Below are 18,674 nucleotides of genomic sequence, written 5' to 3'. Positions count from 1 at the left end.
GAATTGCAGAGCAATCAAACGGCAAGTACAAAGGAAAGCAGCCATAGCTTATTGAATTGCATAGCAATCAAACAGCAAGTACAAAGGAAAGCATGTTGTTCACGTTGTTTCATCTCCAGTCTATCAACAAAAAGATAACACCACCTATTGCTCAGAGACAGCCTGCAACCAAAACCCCTCACAGCTCATGGCATTTGCACCCAGTTGCTCAAAGACCCCAGATTCTATGTGCTCTGAAAAACAACTCAACTAATCAGTCCTCAGCTCTACAATGCAAGCTTCGAAATGGCAGTTAGGATATAATAGAGCATGCTTATGGATATAGATTGGAAAAGGCCACCAAGAAGTTCAGAAAGCTCAGTAGCAAGCATCTTATTCATTTTCCGTTAGGACAACAGCTTTGGATAACCAGTAGTCAGTAAAATGTGTTCTCGCATAAATACATTGTTATGATGAGATGGGTGATTCTAGGCCCATGTATCCCTAAAACAGATTCTTTTGTGTGTTGTGTCACACATAACAGATGCCTTAGTGCATATTGTAACACAAGTCAACAGGCAGCTTCTGCAAGCAAGCTTCGAAATGGCAGTTAGGATATAATAGAGCATGCTTATGGATATAGATTGGAAAAGGCCACCAAGAAGTTCAGAAAGCTCAGTAGCAAGCATCTTATTCATTTTCCGTTAGGACAACAGCTTTGGATAACCAGTAGTCAGTAAAATGTGTTCTCGCATAAATACATTGTTATGATGAGATGGGTGATTCTAGGCCCATGTATCCCTAAAACAGATTCTTTTGTGTGTTGTGTCACACATAACAGATGCCTTAGTGCATATTGTAACACAAGTCAACAGGCAGCTTCTGCAATATCATACAAAGTACGTCATCATAGTCGCCAGACCTCAATAACATTGGCATTGACCAATCTACAATAACAACTTCAAGTATCAAACCACCTTGTTGAGTAAATCCAATTGAATTAGCAAACTCTGAAAGAAATTTTCCATTAGTGTTACGCTCTTTACTACCGCTGATTTACACTCCAGGTAAATCCTTATCACCTGACATGACACCATGGAGCACCTCATGTGGTCTCCTTTCCGACCTCGTCTCATCATCAAGTTTCTGCAGAGTACCTGTTGAGATACCTAGCTCACAACATAAGCTTTTCAAGCCCGGTTCTCCAAGCAAGCTGAACCCACAGAGGCCATAATAAGCATGCAGCAAATCTGGTACTTCCCCTGGATAATTGCTAAAACCACCAAACTGGGAAGAAACCAAAACAGGCACAGTGATTACTTTTTCGTCTAAACAAAAAGTAGAGACATTCAGCAAATGATTAGCAGCAAGACACTAAGAACATATACCTCACTTTGACAGCTTAATAAAAAGGCACGCAATGCATTGGTGTCCCAGAGATGCCCAACTCCAAGAAGATTGAGTACTCCCCCAACCCTGTACACAAATGGGAACTTATGAGAGATCTTCGTATAAGTTGAGCAGAATGATATGCTGTTGTGCCGTCCTTTATTTTTAGTTTAACCATGTACCAGAATGCATAGCAGGTATCAGGCGACTTGTTTATCCTTCCTTGGAAACCTCCTGCCTGTGACTGTTTCTGCATGATTATATAAGGAAAATACTGTTACCTCCACTTAGCAAACACAGTAGTAAAACAGAGACAGGGCCTAGACATAGTCACAAATCTATACAGCTTGATTCAATTGTACTGTCTCCTATGAACCCCACAGAGTTCCTTTGTTATATCTATTGTATAAATTCACTATCATATCCTACATCAGCCTTGAGATGCCACAAAACAATCCTTCATTTGTGAACTCAAATAGCATCTGCAATTTACTCAGCTCTTTTGCCCAAGTTCATATTGGGCTCAAAACATTTTGCCATCAGTAATGATGGTAGAAAATGCGATCATCATAACAACTTCACGAATGCTGAATGAGAACAAGGTACTGCCAACCAGTCAGCTTAAAGGCTAAATGTGGGATGTGGCCACCCTGCCATAGTTGCATGGAAACTCAATTTCTAAAGGAGGAAACCTGCCCAAGGATCCCTACTCATCCACCCACGCTTCCCAAAAAACAAATTAAAATAAACAAGAATATGAGTGGGTAACTAGAAAGAAAGCTCTTTGATTTTTCCTAGGTAGAAAGTATCATCAGAGATTGTGTCCGAAGCTCGAAGTTTTAACTCTCTATTACCTGCTGCTATCACGGCTCTAATACTTACTGCTTACATCTTGGATGTTTGAACTTGTAGATCTTCGAAACCTCTCAAGGTTATCTTTTGATTTCTTACGTTTTGACGTTTGTATTTTGATAAATCATGTCTTGACATCATGAGTCGTGATAATTTTGAAATGGTAATCGGAACATTTACATTCCTTCAAATTCAACATGTTTTGAACCCTTGAATAGTGGAAATTTGACATAACTTGTGTACGTAGTGCATAAACAGGGTTCTTTCCTTGCATATTTTACATATCTAGATCCTAGGTCCATTAATTTTTTCTAGATCTGTGGGAACACTTTTCAAACGTTCCCTAAAAAGTCATATTGTAGGAAACTTGTTTCCTACCTAGACCTTTCAAAAACACCTGCCTATTATGCACCCCACAAAATGCAGTCTCGCCTTGAGAAAAGAAGGCAATGTTTTCAAGAAAAACTTGCACACCTCTATGTTATGATTTCAACATGGTACCTGTACACACCATTTTATAAGGCCATTCACATCCAAAACAGTTGATGCCAACAATCCAGACACTGGATCAGGTACTATATAGCCCATCAACTTCAAAGCAGCAACCGCACAATATGTAGCACCACCTGTACTTCCAGTATAAAGAGAAAATGTCAGCATATATAATGAACAATTTGCACATTAATAAAAAACCACCAGAAAAAGTACATTGGCTAAAACATGCCCTGCCACACATCAATGTCCCGGATAAACCTCTCATTACATACATCCCAGATAAACCTCTCAATACATACTTCCAATAAAACAATCCTATCATTCAGCGGTTTTTTTCTCTTTGGACCACACATACACTCTTTGTAGCTATGAAAGCATCACAACCCTTGCAGTACACCAGTATCCGAGATACACTCTCAGACGCCAGCTATGAGCTTATGTCTTTATACCAGCCAAACATTTATCTTTCACAGATTAGGTATTTATTTCCACTATGGCTTCCATTTGGTCTATTTTGGCACAGCAATGATGTGCCATTAATGAGGATTTAGTCTTTCATTCACCCAATCCTTTTTGTTTTTTGCGTAAGTTTACGTTGTGGTAATCAGCTAAGGGACACACCTCTTGAGCAACTTGAGCTCTAGATCAGATTGGTGTGGTCCATGATGCTTGCCATGTCTTAGATTAATAGGCTTGGGTATGTCAAATGTTATATGTTTATCGCATCATTAGTCATATATAGTTAAAATAGCTTTTTGCATGATATGGATTCAAATTCTAAATGGTCAGGAGACTAGAACTGGCTATATATGTAGAGGGTAATAAATCCATCCATTATGGTGAACAACATACCTAGCTTGTGACTGATAATAACAATGCAGTTATATGAGAATCCGTGTTACATGTTATCCATCGCAATAGTACATCCTCAGTAATTGCATTCTTATATCCATATGTCTAATCCATGTTTTGGCTATTGTAGCCTGATAATATCTAGGCTATCATAAGGATGCTGATAGAGTATGACTTCTAAGATCATCGCATATGAAGTTCTATGTGATTTTCAAGAGGGAAACTACCACAAAATAACTGCTGTGGCAGCCAGTGCTGTTGTGCCACGTGGTCATTTGCATAGACTGCCGGGATGACAAGCCAATGCCACATGGCAGCCTGCCAGCAGTGCTTTACAAGGCAACAGCATATTTATTTATTTATTTTAGTTATTTGTTTGTTTGCTTATTTATTTATTTATTAAATAGGGAGAGAGCAAGAGAGCACTCAACCTACTGTTGTTTTAAAAGCAGTCTTTGTCTTTTCACAATACAATCATTGTTTTTTAAACAGCATTTATGTACTGGACCAAATCCCTCAAGGAAGAGGTTGCAGTAGAGGCTTCGTATATCATGGTAGGCAGGGCATCTGCACACATAGTGCTCCTCTATTTGCACCTCCTACAGTTGGCATTTCTAACGTTAGCCTGGCACCCGTGCCTCTTGAGAGTAACCGCCTATCTCAACTCAGAGCATGTGTGAGAAGGTCTAGATTTGGCCTATGGCACATCTCATCCTGAGACACATATATATCCATGTATCCTATTCTGAAATGAAGCCATTATTAAAAAGATGGAGAAGATGGTCCGTGTAGAAAGCCGCCTTTGTGCCAAGTGGAAAGGAAAAAAGCTGTATTAATGTCTACAAGAGGCCAAATCAGTCATGAGAAAGAAAGCTGTATTAACGCCTACAAGAGGCCAAATCAGCCTATCAGAGAAAACAATAGATAATCTGAAACTGAAGTATTACACTGCCAGATATGGCAAAGCTGTGAAGTGTGGAACTGAAATGACAAATTGTGGAGAGAATAAAGAGGATCAATGTCAACCCATGATATGCCTCATGGGTCTATCCAACTTAAAGAGCAGCAACAAAAAAGTGGTTGGAGAGGGAGAAAGAGAAAGAGTGAAAATGGATGCGGGGGAGAAACAATCTGAGAATGCAAAATTTAACCAATAAATCTTCTTATCAACATAATTTTTGCATACAACACTGACAATCTTCAGAAACAGCCGCCAAGCTCTTTGGAGAAATGAGTAATTAATTATTAACCACTATGTCTTAGAAAAGGAGGTGTTTACCAAAAAGCCCATAAAAGGTTTTTTGCAAGTTTCAAGTTCCAAACTCTAGAAGGGAAGTGGCAGTTGAAAAAAAAAGGGGGGGGAATCCTTCTTAAAAGCAAAAATTTTCCCTGAAAAATCCATTTCAAGAGGAGTTACTCACTACTACAAAGAGAGCCTAGAAACTTCCTCTAAGGTGCACTACCTTGTCTTGGCCCCTAGGACACATTAGATGCCTTATGCATAGCCACATAGAGTGGGGGAATATGGAACAAGGAATGGGATCAAGGAACGCAACTGGAATGGGAAGGTCCCATTCCTGAAACGAGGAAGGAATGAAAATTTAGAAATGCATAAATTTAGGATTTTTTCATAGATTTGCAATTAACAACTTCACAAGCATTCAAAGAGACTCTATGCATGATATATTAAGACCAATTAATGCTGCAAAATAAGTACCCAAAGCTTTAAAAAGTTCTAATGAGTAAACGCTCGAGAGCCACAATTTATAAATGTTTAAGCCCAAACATCTCAATGTTGTCTATCTAGTCAAGGGTGAGTAAATTGGCACTCTTGCCTACACCCAAACCATCATTAGATGAAACAAAATGCATCTTACAACAAGAGTGTGCTACAATCCCATAAATGGATCTCCTACTATTGTTGCTCCATCCATCTGCAATCAAGGTCACTTCACGGAGTGCCCATCACATCTTTGTGATCTCTACAACCTACTCAACCAGGAACCTTGCGTCTCTCCCTCTCTATTAGAGAAGTATGCAAGGTCTATGATGATGGTCGTGTATGTGGAGCCATATTCCCAACCTTCTTTAGCATTGCCTTGAAAAACTGACCTAAATGTATACATCATCACAAATGCACACAATAAATTATAAAGTAACACGTAAATATTGCATACAAAGATCAAATCATCATTGAACTCTGATCCATTTATAAGTGAACATTACTTATTTAAAAAATTTTACCTCACAGCATGAGAGGCAATGTGTTCACGGTAGAAGTAGCAAGCCATAGCAACATCTGTCTCCTTCTATAGATCCCATGAACTCAAGGATGTCCTATCACCCTATGCAAGGTGCAAAAGAAGTAGATGATGGGAATCCATCTCAAATGTGCTCTAGACATGGGAGGATGAGGACATTGTTGCTGTCGATCTTGATGTGGATATACATCCAGTGCTAGTTGTGGAATGATGTGGCAAGATTAATGGCCACAAGTTGCCTCAATCAAGCAAGGCATCTCGGTCTACCACACGTGCCTCAAGCTCTTACCTCTTCTTAGGCATCAATTGTGTGCAAACCGCACTTCTTTTCCTTCCTTCCCCAAAAAATGAGCATGCACCCTGTTGGCTCCAATTGTCTAGCCATAAGCACATAGCTTTATGTCCATCGACATGCTTCTCTATCACAGACAAGGCACTTGACATTCACTTCATCCCACTATGACCAATCTCTAGTTGGGTTTCACCTAGACTGGCCTTAAGAAGAAGCAACCATTGATGATTTCAGACCTCGTGCCTTGGAGCCAGGGGGGTGAGTTTGAGAGAGAGAGAGAGAGAGAGAGAGAGAGAGAACCCAACCACAGCCCTCCAAATGTCTGCAGTGGGCTGTAAATACCAAATGGGCTGAGAGGGGAAGAGAGACCTGAGACGAGAATGAGAGTGAGAATGAGAGACAGAGTGCTTAAAGACAGAGAGAGAGAGAGAGAGAGAGAATGGTAGGGCAGGCAAGCTGCAGCAACAAGCGGACAAACAGGTGGAGACATGGATGGTTGGGTGAAGACAGGATAGTAGACATAGCACACAGGAGTGGAAAACTCCTGTGGAATGGCCACCAAATTGCCCATCAAGAACGTGCTTTCCCAACAACATTCCTGGAAAATGTTCCAAGCTTGGCACATGGCAGGGAATGGCAACAGGAACCTTCCATGGTCTAGGAACATGTTTCCTGTCCAATCCATTACAGAAAAGGTTCCCACATTCCTAGGGCCCATTACACCTGTTCCAAGTTGCTATACCCTTATGAAAGATATGTTTCCCAACTTCTATTCTAATGCCATATTCAAAATTGAGAGGGAGAATTTACAAAATAACATATGTGGCCATCTCTTCATCATTAAACCAATGGAACACATTATGCGCTTATAATTAGTAGCATCCTGGTTTGGGGCAAGTTCAAGCATTTTTCCCAAATCTCTGCATGAACTTGCTCTCATTGCTACCTTTCACTCTTCTCATATTGGTCTTCTGTGCCTGAATTCTCCCACTCATATCCCCCGTGGCGATCATTTGCCATGACATCTTTAGCTGCTGACTCTTGTTCTTCTAAAGTGATTCCCATCAAGCAACAGATGTCCTCAAACTTTGATTCAAGGAGCTGAGCTAGCATGCTGTATTCTTGTTCTCCTCAAGCTATTCCCATCAAGCAACAGATGTCCTCAAACTTTGATTCAACGAGCTGAGCTAGCATGCTTCAATCACAAACTCCAAACCAGGTGATCACTTGTGCACAGACAAGCTGCTGCTGAGGGGAGTCAACTATCCTGGAGACGGAGATACTGCTAAAGTTAACCAAGCATACAAATTTCGCACTTAAGACCTGACATTGTTGCAAAAGCAAACTTCAAATTCTTCAACAAGGATTCCTTTCCTCACAGCACAAAGAAAGTGCATTCCAATCTGTCAATGGCAAGTGATGTGCAGTCATTGCTGCGCTGCTCTCATTGGAGGACTATGATTATTGCATAAAGAGCCATAACCAAACAAATATTTAACACATCAAGCAGTGTATGGAAATACACTAATGCAAAGCATGGCAGCTTTACTAGAGCCTCCAGTTAAGATGCATAAATATTATTCCGCACAGCTCTCACCATGAGACTCCAAGCCAGGTGACAAGCCAAATCCATCATCATATGACTGCAAAAGCACCACATGTGGACAAACAGAAATGTTAGATTTTAGAATAGAAATACTCAGCACATATTATTTGTGTGAATAAAATACCTGGCATTCTAAGATGTATTTCAATGCCTTTTCAGAATCCAATCCAGACCAATCATTGAGCATTGCCGAAATAGCAACTGTAAAAAAACATAAGAATCTCCCTTCATACAGAAGATACAACCACAAAGATTCAAACCAGATGCCACAAAGCACTACAAAAGGAGAATCGCAAACAACTGATGGCACTTGGCCACATCCATTCTGCAGATTCTTTCAGCACAAAAACCAACACCAAACAATCACTGCTCATTTCAAAATCACTTGACTTCATTTAGCCAATCAATTTCGTGTCCTTTTGAGAAACAAAAGGTCGACCCCTCACCATGCATCAATAAAATCATGTAACATTTCCTCAAGTGAAAGGATTTGCTTGGTTGATAAGTACAAGCGACATCTCAATGTAAAGAGTCAAAACCACAAAAGCGCAGAGAGGTCCACATAGGCAGGTGAACTTTGAGACCTATGGCACATGTTCTGCAGAAATCAGTTGCCAAACATGTACAGACATGTCAGCTTATATTGGTATGCAAAACCCTCACTATCTGCTGTGGAAAGTGTTACTTAAATTAATGTACTCCTTGAAATCCTTTTATGTGATAACACAAAGATGAATAAAAAAGTTTTTGCCTTTCCAGGCTTGCTTTTGGTTATATTGTTCAAGTAACCAGATCTGAGTTTGAGGTATCCTATTGAGAGAAATCTTCTCAGAAAAAATATGAGATGGGCAAATAACATGTCCACATTACAATTTTAGATTGACAGAATGCAGGATCCTCAGCCCCTCTGTTTTAGCATTGAGACCTTCTTCCTTTCAGTTTCAGCATGCTGGAGCTGCATTGATGAGTTTTGAGGTATTTTCTTGCAACAAAAGTCAAAAACATATGGGATAGGCAAATTGTATGTACAATATCATTTTTCAGATTGATATGTTATAGGATCCTGTGCCCCTTTTTAGTATTGAGGACTGCTTCCCTTCAATAGTTGGCATGCTCGAGTAGCATTCATGGGTTGCTTACAGTGTTGCATTGGGACTTCGCACTTACACAGCAGTGTTTTGTTCTTCATTGATCACAGGACCTAAGAAGGGCACATTTCCCCTCATCAGTAGTGGCTGGAGGCCTCTAGATCATCCCTTGTTGCTGATATGATCTGCGTGACTTCTTTCTAGTTAAGTGCTAGCTGACTTGAGATTTCATCTTTTGATCTTGTTCCTTCTTTGAGAAATCCAAGAGAGTAATGTACAACTGATTTTCGTTTCAACATGTTGGCACCAACCTTTCTTCCACATGAATTCACTGTAACATAGCCACATGGAATGGAGGGAACGGGGGCTTGGGATGCTTGAACACCGTTTCCTTGTGTGCAGGTGCGAGAAACACATTCCCCCAGCAAAGGAATGTTCCTTTGGTCTATACTTGACAACCATTCCAACTATGCAATATTCCACCCCTATGAGGACCCATCCATCTATAAATAGACAAGCTACACACCACTAAATGTTAATCTCGTTTTGAAGCTTGCAAGTGCCATATTTCTGCTGTCTACACCCTGTACGTGGAGGATATCTCAGCCAAGCTGCTGCCCATTGCTGTCTACCATCCGGCGCCTGTCTACAAGCCGTTTCTTGCTGATTCGGAGCCATGTACCAACTGGCGACTGCTGTCCAGGCTGGAACAGCCTGTTTACTGCATCCACAGTCTGCTACTGCCGTGCAGGCTGATAGTGCCGCCCAGCCTACCACATCAGCCCTTCTGCTGCATTTGGCTGACTTCTGCATTCGCCTGGTCTACCACATCATCAGCATACCTGCGATTTGCTGATCTGCATCATTTGCTGCCTATCTGTCACTAACCTGGCCACCACAACCTATGTTTGATACTGCTAGACACATTCAAAGGCTACCTATTGCGTCTCGAGTACGAGACACTCTTCTGCTCATACCCTCTACCTTGGTCCTTGAGACACTCTTCTGCTCATACTCTCTACCTTGGTCCTTGAGACATGGGAGTTCCGAGGTCAGCTTTCACCTCGCATAGAGTGTTTATTGCATTGAGCATTGTACTTATTCATTTATTATTCAATTTCATTGTCTTGTGTTTTTATTGTCTCTATGTTGTAATGAGCGAGATACATAGAAACTAGGGGTTAGACACCCAGTCATGTTGCCAAGGTATATAAGGTGTAAGAGTCCCGGTTTAGGGCAACCAGTTATTATCAAGAACATACTCTTCACCTTCATCTTCAGCTTCCATGGCTTCCTCCTCCTTTCTCCCCTCTTTTTTTCTCTCTCTCCTCTTCTAGTCTTCCTTTCTCTTCTTCCTGCTCTCTTTCTCTCTCCTCAATTCTTTCTCTTCTCTCCTCTCACCTTCATTCATTACAAGTGGTATCATAGCATCAGGCTTTGGTCCTTTTCTTCTTTCCCCTTTCTCCATTTTCAAATCCCAAAACCCTAGTTACTCAGGTTACAGGTATAAATACGGCAAGAAGGACCACAGTTAGTCTCAGCTTTTTAGAGCAAGCGGGAGCTATAACTGGAAACTCAGACATATCTGGAGGTAAATTGGCTAAACTAGCAATTCGTCACTTCTTTTCATGCAAAATTTAGGGGTTCCAGGACAAGTTTAGAGACCCAGGAGTTAGAAGAGGACAAAACCCCAGTTACTTTTTGCCTCATCCCTCCTCTCTCTTCTCCTGCAAGCTGCCATGGCTACCTATCCCTACAACCTCCCCAAAGCTTGCTCCAGCCCCCTCCAAGACATCAACCACCACCAGGGACTAATCCCCCATATCCCCAACTCCAGTTTCCATACCTTCGAGGCCAAGGAAACCCTACCATAAGCACCAAGCAGCAGTCCACAATTCGCAGCACCGATTGCGCTACTGCCCCTACCCTCCTACCTTCTACTCCAACTCCTAGCAACTCCCTTGGCCTTCCTGGTCCCCTGGGCAATTGGCTGAACCCTTCTTGAGCAAGATTGGTACCTCCCCCTTCGACATTGATCTCCCGAATATGAACACCCTGCTCTACACTATCTGAGGTAGTCATTGAAGCTCATACCAAGCTCTTACTTCAGCCACAACCTCTGGAAACTCAATCCCCAGGAGACCCTTCATCCCTCTTGCCCCTCCCCCCCCCCCCTCCTACCCGGATTGAAGATATGGAGCTCAGCATGCAGAGAAGTTTTGTGGGCAGCCATGAAAGCTCCATTCGAAGCTTTCCATATATGAAGTTCAAGCTCGAGAACAAACACGGGAGTCCCCCATCATCAATGGAAGCATTCGAATGCTTAAAGTCTTCATCCATTGGAGTGCTCCAACTAATCGAGCTTTGCTTAATGGAGCAATCGGCATGATAATGGGTTATGCTTCAACCATCTTTCCTAAACACTGAAGAGGTATGTCAATCTAATCTTAATCTCTCATATTAATCCACTTGCTGAGCTTAATCCCTTTGTTGGAGAAATTAAAGATTGCATAGGCTTACTAGTTCAATCCCCCATTGTATGCATGTGTCCACTGAAAGCCAATATCTCGTTTGCCTCCTAATGCATCATAACTAATCCTAAATCAATTGTAATTGCTGACATTAGCCCCTCTTTATCTTGTGTGCCTTAGATAAATCTCAAGTGAGTCATAGACCTTTGTAAATGGGTAAGTAGCAACCAGTGAGTCACTGGACTACCAAGGTAATCCCTACCCGAGCTCTTGTTCATCCTTGCATCTCATGAAACAACCCAATATTTCCTTTCCAATGCATCTCATGCTGATTGCTTAATAAAAATGTCTGCCATGTATACTCCAACACAGAAAAAGACCGATACCAGGCGAGGTGGTAAGACAAAAGAGAGGTGACCCTTCCTTACCACTTAAGACCTTGAAGGAGTGCACAACCCGGTCCGAGGGGAACTTTGCCTTTGCCCACCACCCGGCAGATACTTGCATGCAAGTGCAAGTACTCTCCCATGATCACCACCTCTCCTAATGCAATGATCCCCCTTGGACACCCTTTTAATGCTGATGGTACCCATGTATGACACTTGAAGTGCATACAAGCAAAAGAGATATATGGCAGTAAGTTTCACTTATGCAATGATGACAGAGTAGATGGACATGCAATTATGCTTGGGATATGATCAGTATGCTCATGATATTATTCATGTTGTTGCTCAGGCTCCTCGGTATATGAGTCATTCATATATTGCTTTTGCATTAAGGGATAGACTATGTTTTTAGTCACATTCAAGCAAGATAGTCATAAAGATCCAATTACAAAAAATTATGTATTACATCTGGGAGTAAACCCTATAGCTCGTCACAAAGAGGGCTTCATTTCCTCAGGTTTGAATCAAAAATCTCCCCAATCTGAGCTATGGTCTGAAAGTTATGCCCATTTTTGTGCACTAGGGTCACTATGGATAGGGTGCATGCCACTCAAGGATAAACACAAAAATCCCATTGCAGAATTATCTTATCATTTTCTGTCACAAAGCTTAATAGCTCATCTTGAAGAGGGCTTTGTCCCCTCTGATCTAAATCAAAAATCTCACCAATCGGAGTTTCCTACCAAAAGTTACACCCCATTTACTAATAACAAGTCCTGTGGACTACATCCAAATGGTTGGCCAAAAAGGTAAAATTAAAGCCTATGAAAAACTCCAGAGGGAGATTAGAGACTCCAAGACCTCCATGAATTATGAACCCAACTCGACACAAGATTACCATGGTGATATGCAAGGGGAAATGCCCAATACGGATCCCTACAACCTGCTCAACCACACCTTATGTCAGCATGAGCTTCGTCACATGGAAAGGGGTCACCAACCACCGCCAAATGATGTCTAAGTTTGATGAAGCAATTGAGCAAATGGCCTTCTAAAACTCCAAAACTCAACAAACCTTGGAGCAGCTCACCACTCTTGTTGCTTAACTAGCTACAACTTCATCCCAGGAGAAGGCAAATGAATCTAAGCGTGAATCTAGGCGCTTGCCACCACTGGAGCCATTGCATGGCCCACACGGCATCCTTGGAGCTAAGGGAATTCCCCCTTCTACCTATGAGGTTAGTGAACCCTCTCATGTGCATGACGAGCCCTTGTTAAGCTCCCCCACTCTCCTGAGGGGCCCCAATGGAATCTATATGAATCACCCCCATCATGGACAGTATAGTACTAATGGCCAACATGGCAATCATGGGCAGCATGGGATAAATGCACCACATGGTATGTATGGGCAGTAAGGCCCTCATGATCTGGGTGACAAGATTCTCCTCACTAAGTACAATGGGCAATCCCTTGCACCATCAGACTTGGAGGAGTGGACGTCCAAGTTGGAGTCCTACTTCAATATCTACCCCCGCACTGATGATTAGAAAATTATATTTGTCTCTCTCCACTTGGAAGGATTTGCCCACACATGTTAGTGTTATATCAATAGAGAGAATCATCAATTCATTGATTGGGAAGACTTGAAAATGCATATGGTTCAAGTATTCGTGTTTCCTGTGGAAAAAGAGTAGTATGTCATGGAAGATTGGCACAATGATGAGGATGACCTACCCGTTGACCATGTGAAGCATGTTGAGGATGTGCATCACGAGCAGTTCTGTGACCCGGAGGATGGGTTTCCTTTTGACCCGGGTGGTTATCCATCCCAAATACTTGATCCTACATCCCACCCAACTACCACCTCCCTTTGCTCCATCTCCTTGGACGCTTAGATGGGTTCTCAGAGCCCCTACACCCTGCGCATTCAAGGTAGTATCCATGGGAAGCATCTCTTCATCCTTGTGGACAGTAGTAGCACTCACAGTTTTGTTAATAAATCAGCCATTGACCAGTTGAAATGCACCCCTACGAAATTACACCCCCCCCTTGAAGGTCCAAGTAGCAAATGGAGAGGAAGAAATCAGCACGCATATATGCCCCGCAATTCCCTTATGCTTAGCTGAAAATTATGTGGCATTGGTTGACCTAATTGCCTTAGATATGGGCCCCATTGACGTTGTCTTGGGTTGTGATTGGCTGAAACAATTGGGAAAATTTGCTATGGACTTCTCTTAGCTCTACATGGAGTTTGTGATGCATGGACAGCTGCTTATCCACTTAGAGAGAATTCAAGATCATGCTGATTTTCAGCTCATTACAGCAAAGCAACTCAAACGGAAGTTTAAGAAATACTCGCAAATCTTTGTATTGCAATTGAATACGGATGATTCAAGTCAGCCCTCTGAAGTATCTAAGGATTTAGCCTTGTAGGCCCTACTTGAGGAGTACAATGATCTATTTCAAATGCCTACAACCCTCCCCCCATAAGAGACAAGTGGACCACCCACTTGACTTAGAGCCCCATTCCAAGCCAGTAAACAAGCCACCTTACAGACTCTCCCAGTGTGAACATGAAGAGGTTGCAAAGCAAGTCAAGAAGCTGATGGAGATGGGTTTCATTGAACTGAGTTCTTCCCCTTATGCATCCCCTATCCTCTTAGTCAAAAAGAAAGATGGCTCTTTCCGCATGTGCATCGACTATAGAAACTTGAACAAAACCACAATGAAGAACCGCTACCCCATCCCACAGATTGATGACTTACTGGATGAGTTGAAAGGGGCATGCTTTTTCACTAAGACCGATTGCACTTTGGCTACTATTAGATCCATATGAGGGAGGGAGATGAGATCAAAACAGCCTTCAAAACTGATCGTGGACTTTATCAATTTCTAGTAATGCCTTTTGGGTTGACTAACGCCCCCACCACATTTCAAAGCCTCATGAATAAAATTCTTCAACCCTTTGTGTTCAAGTTTGTGCTCGTTTTCTTTGACAACATCCTCATTTACAACGAGTCACAAGAGGAGCACTCAGCACATGCCAGAAGGGTGTTTGACATATTGAGAGAGTATCAACTCTTTGCTAAGGAGAGCAAATGTATCTTCATGCAAAGTACTTGGGACACATTGTGAGCAAAAATGGCATGCAAGCTGACCCGAAGAAGGTGCAATGTGTTAGGGAAGGAAATGCTTACTTCCGCCCCCATCCTTGTCTGCCCTAACTTCTCTAAGATATTTACCATTCATTGTGATGGCAGTGGGACAGGGGTATTGGTGCAGTATTGCTGCAAGAGCATGGTGTGATTCCATTTGAGAGCCCAAGCTTGATGATAAGAAGATGCAGATGAATGTGTATAACCACGAGATGTTGGCCATCCTCCATGCTATCAAGAAATGGCACCACTATTTGTATGGCAGCCGCTTCCAAGTAAAAAGTGACCATTGAGTCCTCTAGTACTTCTTAACTCGATCCACTTTGACTCCTAAGCAAAGGCAACGGATGGCAACCTTACAAAACTATGACACTGACATTTCTCACACTTGGGGCAAAGATAATGTTGGGAATAAAGGCCTCGTGCCTTTAAATGTGCTCGGGTGTGAACACACCCTTAGCACTTGTACTTACACATATATATCTATCTAAAAACCTAAAGGTACTCTCTCGTCATTGTACATTTAAACGTGCTCACTCTCTACTCTAATCTATCTCACTCTCTCTGTCTCTCATTGCGCGTAACGAATGCACTTGTACTTACACATATATATCTATCTAAAAACCTAAAGGTACTCTCTCGTCATTGTACCTTTAAACGTGCTCACTCTCTACTCTAATCTATCTCACTCTCTCTGTCTCTCATTGCGCGTAACGAATGTCAGTCACTATAAACTGGTATCAGAGCAAGCAAGAGATAGCTCAACAGTTGCAAGATTCTCAGGTGGACTCGACGAGCAAGAGTTGTCACAGTCGAGCAGTTGGCTACGGCAGGCAGGCTCGCAAGCAAAAGAGATAGTCCATTGGTTGAGAATACGAAGGGCAGCAACAGTCGACTAGAGAAGGCGACTGCAGTTGACAAGAACTAGTAGGCGTGACGACAACAACTGACGTGCGACCAGCGGGCAGAACAAGCGACTTCTGCAAAAGACGTTGCAGACCAGGCGACAACTGTTGAACTGGTGGCGACAACTAGCAGTCGCCACCAAGTCAGGCGGCGTGTAACAGGCGACGTGACGGTCGGGCTGCACGAGTGACAAGCCATCATGTAACATGATTGCACGGACGATGGGCAAGTCAACGGTTCAATATTTTTTTAAATCAAAAATTTTCGGTCTGATTTACCTCCTCTCCTCCGGGTGTTCACGCACGCAAGCACAAGGTGCAAATTTATGCAAGTTTAGGTCCAGAAATTTGGGGCTTTTCCCGAATTTGGAGATCTCAACGTAGAATTGGACAATCTGACTTGGAAATTGCAAAGTCGGTGCACATTTGCCCAGGAATTTTAGGGCTTTTTCACATTTTAGTGAAATTCTTTCAATTTCACTAAAATGTGAAATGCAGGACTTGGAAAATTTGGGGATTTGTCCAGATTTGATGCGAGCAAAACACAACAGTGATATCTATCTCAAAAATTGCAAGAAGTTGTGACATTTTGTCCCCGACATTTGGGCCTTTTCATGTACATGCACAAATTGAGCTGAAATTTATCCAATTTCTCGACATTGATGCACATTGGACCCCATGCAATTTGGGGCTTTTGCAATTTGGGTAAAATCTGTGCAGCATTTGGTCAGTTTATGTACATGCAGGTTGAATTCTATGCAATTTGGACATCAACACTTGGTAAAAATTTGGGGGTTTTGCTGAAATCGCTCTATTTTGGCAAAATTGGCATGTCCTATGCATGACACAGAAAATGCAGATGTGTGTTTGATGCTTTGAGCACAAAATTTTGGGGTTTTTGACCGTTCATGTCAAATTTCATGCCCCTGGGTACGTGTGCAACAGAAATTGCAGCTGAAATTTTGAGATTCTCATGTAATGTGATGCATATGCCCTTGGAACAGCTGTAATCAGTTAGAATGCACATGGTTTGATGCTTCTGAAAATTTATTTACAGATCTGAAATCTGTGCTTTTGCGTGGTCATTTATTGCTGATTGGTACTTGTTTGTACCTTGGTCACTTGAGTGACAGTTTTGGGCCTGCATTTGCTGTTCTTTAGTCACATTACGGCCGAAAATCATGGCTGGCAGCAATGACAACAATAATCTGATGCACATAAAGAAGCTTGAAGGCCCACATAACTTTGCAGTTTGGCTAAAGCAGTGCTACAATATTGTGTTGCAAAAGAAGCAAGCAAAGCCAATCAAAACTAAAGGGGCAAAGCCCGCAGACATGAAACAGGACGATTGGGATAAGTTAAATGAGCTTGCACGCTCAACCATAGAGCTATTGATTTCTGATGCCTTGATGTTCAACATTGAAGGTTTGGATTCTCCATATGCTATATGGACTAGACTAGAAGAACTGTATGCACAAAAGAGTGCTACAAGCAAAGTGTATTGGCTAAAAAAGCTTATGGATTTGCGTATAAAAGAGGGTACAACAATGTCTACTCACTCGAGTGAGTTTAACTCCATTTTCAGCCAATTGGTTGTCTTGAAGTTCATGATTGATGAGGAATTCAAGGCTACTTTCTTGCTTTGCACTCTACCAGAGAGTTGGGATACATTCAGGACTGCTATGAGCAATTCTAATGTAATCCTTTTGTATGCTGATGTAGAGAGTGCTCTACTTATGGAAGAGATGAATCAGCAAAACAATGCATCTAGTAAGTCTTCTAGTGCTTTGCATACTAGGGGCAGATCACAACAAAAGGGCAAATATGATAGCAAGGGACGCAGTAAATCACGTGGCAAAGATGTTGAATGTCATCATTGTGGCAAGAAGGGTCACTTTAAACGTGATTGCTACAAATGAAAGAAAGAGAAAGGAAAAGGCAAGAATACAGATCATAGCAAGAAAGAGAAGAAGGACAGTTAGCCTAAGAAGAGCAATGTAAAAATGGAAGAGGCGAATGTAGTCACTCATGACAGTGATAGTGGGAGTGATGTACTCTTTGTCTCTTCACACTTTAGTGCACATGCTTTACTTGCAGGTACAGATGATGACATGCATACCTGGATTCTCGATTCAAGTGTTTCCTTTCATATCACCCCTCATCGTGAGTGGTTCTCCGCCTATACAAGGAGTCGACATGGTGTTGTCCATTTTGAGACAACTATGCATGCGAGATTGGAGGTCTTGGCAGTGTGCAGTTATAGTTTCAGCATGGCTCTCTCTTTACACTTCAACATGTACGGCATGTACCTCAGCTCAAAAAGAGCTTGATTAGTACAAAGCAGCTAGATGACGAAGGTTTTCATACCACTTGTGGTGATGGAAAATGGAAGATCTGTAAGGGATCTAGGGTTATTGCCAGAGGTTGCAAGAGTGATACTTTGTATCCACTTCATGTATCTAGTGTGCGTGACCATGTTGTTGCTGTGCCCGAGCAGCCAAGCATTTCTTTGTGGCTTGCCGGTTGGGACACATGAGTCATTGGGTTACTTGCCTTGTCTTCGTGATGCTGATTTTGAGCACTATGATCATTGTATTTATGGCAGACATGCACAAACGTCTCATAAAAAGTCTCTTTTTTTCAAATCTTCTCCTCTAGAGTTAGTACATTCGGATGTATGTCAAATGCCAGGATTATCTTTAGGGGAAAATAAATATTTTGTCACCTTTGTCCACAATGCTACACGGAAAGTGTGGGTTTACCCTATTCGTAGCAAGAATGAAGTCCTTGACAAGTTTAAAAAATTATTGGCATTGGCTGAAAATCAGACAGATAAGACACTTAAGTGTCTTCGCTTTGATAATGGTGGGGAATATACGTCCAAGGCCTTTCAGGCATTTTGTGACAACAAAGGGATAAAGAGGAAGCTCACTGCTCCTCATA

At 42.0% G+C, this 18,674-nt stretch overlaps 1 protein-coding gene across 4 annotated transcripts in view; it reads right to left on the bottom strand.

Annotated features, from left to right (window-relative positions):
* Positions 1-349: 349 nt before the first annotated feature.
* Positions 350-18,674, bottom strand: part of LOC148039127 (geranylgeranyl transferase type-1 subunit beta-like) — a 33,966-nt gene continuing 15,641 nt past the window's right edge. For 2 of the 4 annotated variants that reach the window (XM_087675006.1, XM_087675007.1), the window contains exons 6-12: positions 7,851-7,927; positions 7,718-7,763; positions 2,722-2,846; positions 1,551-1,618; positions 1,368-1,455; positions 1,062-1,266; positions 350-926 (exon numbers count right to left, since the gene is read on the bottom strand). In XM_087675006.1, the coding sequence (XP_087531132.1) occupies positions 826-926; positions 1,062-1,266; positions 1,368-1,455; positions 1,551-1,618; positions 2,722-2,846; positions 7,718-7,763; positions 7,851-7,927 (710 nt within the window). In that variant the 3' untranslated portion in view covers positions 350-825. Of the gene's footprint in view, positions 1,267-1,367; positions 1,456-1,550; positions 1,619-2,721; positions 2,847-7,717; positions 7,764-7,850; positions 7,928-18,674 lie in introns of all 4 variants that reach the window. The other 2 variants (XR_015690362.1, XM_087675008.1) reach the window with 2 other exon arrangements.

Source organism: Lygodium microphyllum, chromosome 3 (genome assembly GCF_053477565.2).
Source record: "Lygodium microphyllum isolate KBCC chromosome 3, Lygodium_microphyllum_v1.1.10, whole genome shotgun sequence".
Taxonomy (NCBI): Eukaryota; Viridiplantae; Streptophyta; class Polypodiopsida; order Schizaeales; family Lygodiaceae; genus Lygodium; species Lygodium microphyllum.
This window is presented reverse-complemented; position numbering and strand designations above follow the sequence as displayed.